We start from the raw sequence: 3,365 nt of genomic DNA on the forward strand, positions 1-3,365 counted from the left end.
TATATTGAAAAGGGCAGGAGTGCTTACACGTGCTGTGTAACCTCATGGCTTGTTGAAACTTGCTTACCGTGAAATGATGCTCCCGGGGCGGCCACTCGAACTCCATTGACTGAACTTTCACCTTCAATGGTTCATAGAGGTGCAATTGGCTTTGTTGGAGTTCCATTGCGCCTTCCACGACGGGGACATTCCACTCCTGTGCGATCAGGTCTCTCTTATCATCAGGAACGTACGCCCTTGCACAGCCCAATTCGAAGGATAATTCGCACTGCTCCGTACACAACGTTGTCCTTCCAACGGAGATACTGTTTATAGAGTAGTTCAGTTTGGCATAAGTGACCCAGATTTAGCGAATATACACTCATTTGCACGCTAATTTGGTTTTTCAGAGAGACTCACCTAGAACCCAGCTGAATCTCCCGGTTTTGATATTTCCGGGCAACTGAATGTGCTGTATCAGGCAGCCTCATTTTTCAGTCGCTACGATATTCGAGATATCGCAATACATATATATTTTCTAATGCACTACTCACATGGTTGCTGAAAACTCCTCGACAGCCCACGACCGGTTTCGCCCTTCTTCTTGGGGCTAATCAGGTAGGGTAGGCGTATGGGTTTCCGTCAAACTTATGTTCTACTTGAGATCAAGTTACACAAAATTAGCGAATGTACTTTCATTTACAAACTAATTTAGTTTTTTTTCGAGGGACTCACCCACAGTCCGGGTGAATCTCTCGGTTTCGATGTTTCCAGGCCCGGATTTAACTATCCATCAAATGGCATTTACCACTAGTCATCCTATACTCTCGTTTAATCAAACTGGGCGTAAGCATTGAAGTTTCAGTGCTAAGAAAAATCTTTCAACGCATACTCTATTTCCTGACGATTTAGAACACATATGAGTGATAACTTTACCAGGTGAATAACTGAAACAAGAAATTCGGGAAGCCCTTCAGCGAAAGCACGATTACTAGAACGAAACAACGTGAATCTGATCGAACACTTCCTGGGGATTCCTTGTGGTTAGACTGTATGAATTGGTTCGTGCGGGACAGCGATACGATACGCCATAAAGGCCATCATTACCAGGCGCCTTAATCCTAGTCAATCCCAGCAAAACATTTGTAATCTGGCAACTCACGAATCAACGTATATTGACCAACGATCGTCTGAGACGCGATTGAACGCAACCGCACCAGCTGGAAGATTTTCTCGCAAAGATTGGGTATACCGCACCTTTGCCTGTTTCAAACTGAAAAAAACAACAATTGAAGCCTGGGAGCTTAAAAATACGTTTTTGAAAATTATATGTGTATGCAAGGAGAACGCGACTGAATCTACGTAAACCTTGTAATTAGACAGAATTAGAATCGGGCACTAAAATCACATCGCTCAATTGTGAACCCGTCCGCCTGTTCAGAAGTGTGATATTCAGATACGTCCAACGTAGAGCAGCGTTTACACGCTCGCCTCGCATGTCAGATGTCCGGGGTTCAAATCCCGGCACGGCCATTGGATATGCACTGCTGATGAGCTCTAATAAGGGCGAAACTCGAGTCCAGTGCTTCCCTTTGGTGTGGACTCACCGGAATAATTATTAACTAATAAACAGCCACACGACCGCTCAAACGAGGGTGGTGTGACAATGAACAGAATAAGAATCACTGCGGACCTTGCGCAAATTGATCCTGAAACGCGTAAATACGTGTCAAGCTCGTAAACATTACTATAGAATAGAGTAATTCCCGGTTTTCGTGATCGAGTACCTGTTGTAGCTGATCAAAACTTGATGACTTCGTCTCACGGTGTGGGTTTGTGCGACATACGACATTCCACCGGTTCCTCCGGGACCAAAGCCAATCACTCCGTTTATGCGATCCAGGAATTTCATTCTCTGATTTGAACTCTTTACGAACAGGAATTTGAATTGCTCCACTTTTCCCCGATGGCCCACCTTCAACCAAGTAGTTAGAAATGGTTCTCTTTCCTCACCTGAAGCCTCGCCTCACACCAGTCACCAGTGAGCTCGTATCTGCTGTATTGATAACACTCGTTTTCCCTCAAGACTCTCAGCCCAGTAAACCCGGGTATGGCTGGCAAACCGTACTGACTGAGAAGCTCGTTTGAAGCGATCCAACTGAACGATAAACTTGTGTCCAACATCACTTTCTTTTCCACAGCCGAGTCCCCCATTCTTATGGAGGCAACAAGCAATGACTGAAGTGGATCAATGACGAAACCACCTGAGGCTTACATATTCGGTAGCGGTTAAATCCACTGTGAAATCTGTTCTTTTCAATCGCTGTAACGACTGTTGAAAATCCTCTTGAGCACTTTTATTGTTTGCATACAAAGGGATGCTTTATCGATTTTGCTAAATTCTAGAATTTTTTAAACTTACAACTTATTTCCGGAGGCATCATTCGCATAGATGAACAAAACCAAACTGAGGGTAACGATCGACATACTGGGCCGTGAAATTTCATGAACACAACTTTAGCTTATATAGCTACCTACTCGTACTGACTGAAACGAATGAAACGAATGTCTACTTTCTAGTTTGAGGAATTAGCATTATTGCCGAATCAACCGACCCGTCCTCGTACAATGCCTTGTGGCAAGCAACACAGTGACCTTCACAAAACTATGGATTTTATTTCGATCAAACTCATTCACTAGGTAATGATAGAGTATCCAGATCGAAGGAAGTATTCCTTAGTATGTTCATATCTGCCTGAAAGCCGCATTCATACTTTCACTTTTATTCTGTAACTCCGTGAACCCTCATCTTGGCTCTTCTGTGAAATGTCTGCTCACCCATAAGCCTCCTGGTCATGTGTTCCCTCCCCACTGACTTCCTTCCACCTGCACAGGACGCTCTGAAGTCATCAAGCTGTGTTCTTCCAACACACAGCAGATTTGTAGTTTTAGGAGATACGTCAGCGCATGTGCGTGCGAGACAAAAGCGACGTGGAGCTGCGGACGGACGGGAGCACTAAACGCAACATCCATCTCAAAAAGCTCCAAGATTGGGTGAAGCAAATGCTTACACTCGGGTGACCGAAACTGGCACTTGGGTCACGACGTTTGAATACGTTTGAATACCTAACACGGTGTGTTGCCATTTCAATTACAACCACGAAGCCAACGGCCTCGTCACCAATTCTCTTAGTTGTAATGAATCGGTCATTAGAGTTTATTGGCAGTAACACATCCGGACAGGTAGGTGGAAAAAGGTAAAGCCGCTGGTGCTATGCGTTTGAGAGCAGGCTGTTTCATCACTTGTGTGTGTGCAGAAAACAAATGCAGGTGTAACGGTGGATACTACTGATGAGGCATGCTAGTAGTGTCTTCTCGTAAATCTG

The 3,365-nt window shown here is 44.6% G+C and overlaps 1 protein-coding gene across 1 annotated transcript in view; it reads right to left on the bottom strand.

The window, feature by feature from the left end:
* T265_04440 (hypothetical protein) overlaps positions 1-470 on the bottom strand; it is a gene marked incomplete at both ends in the record, with an annotated part of 9,696 nt that extends 9,226 nt beyond the window's left edge. Inside the window, 2 exons of the mRNA XM_009169189.1 lie at positions 68-305; positions 400-470. Of these exons, the coding sequence (XP_009167453.1) occupies positions 68-305; positions 400-470 (309 nt within the window). The remainder of the gene's footprint in view (positions 1-67; positions 306-399) is intronic.
* Between the last annotated feature and the right edge of the window lie 2,895 nt (positions 471-3,365).

Source organism: Opisthorchis viverrini (assembly GCF_000715545.1).
Source record: "Opisthorchis viverrini unplaced genomic scaffold opera_v5_76, whole genome shotgun sequence".
Taxonomy (NCBI): domain Eukaryota; kingdom Metazoa; phylum Platyhelminthes; class Trematoda; order Opisthorchiida; family Opisthorchiidae; genus Opisthorchis; species Opisthorchis viverrini.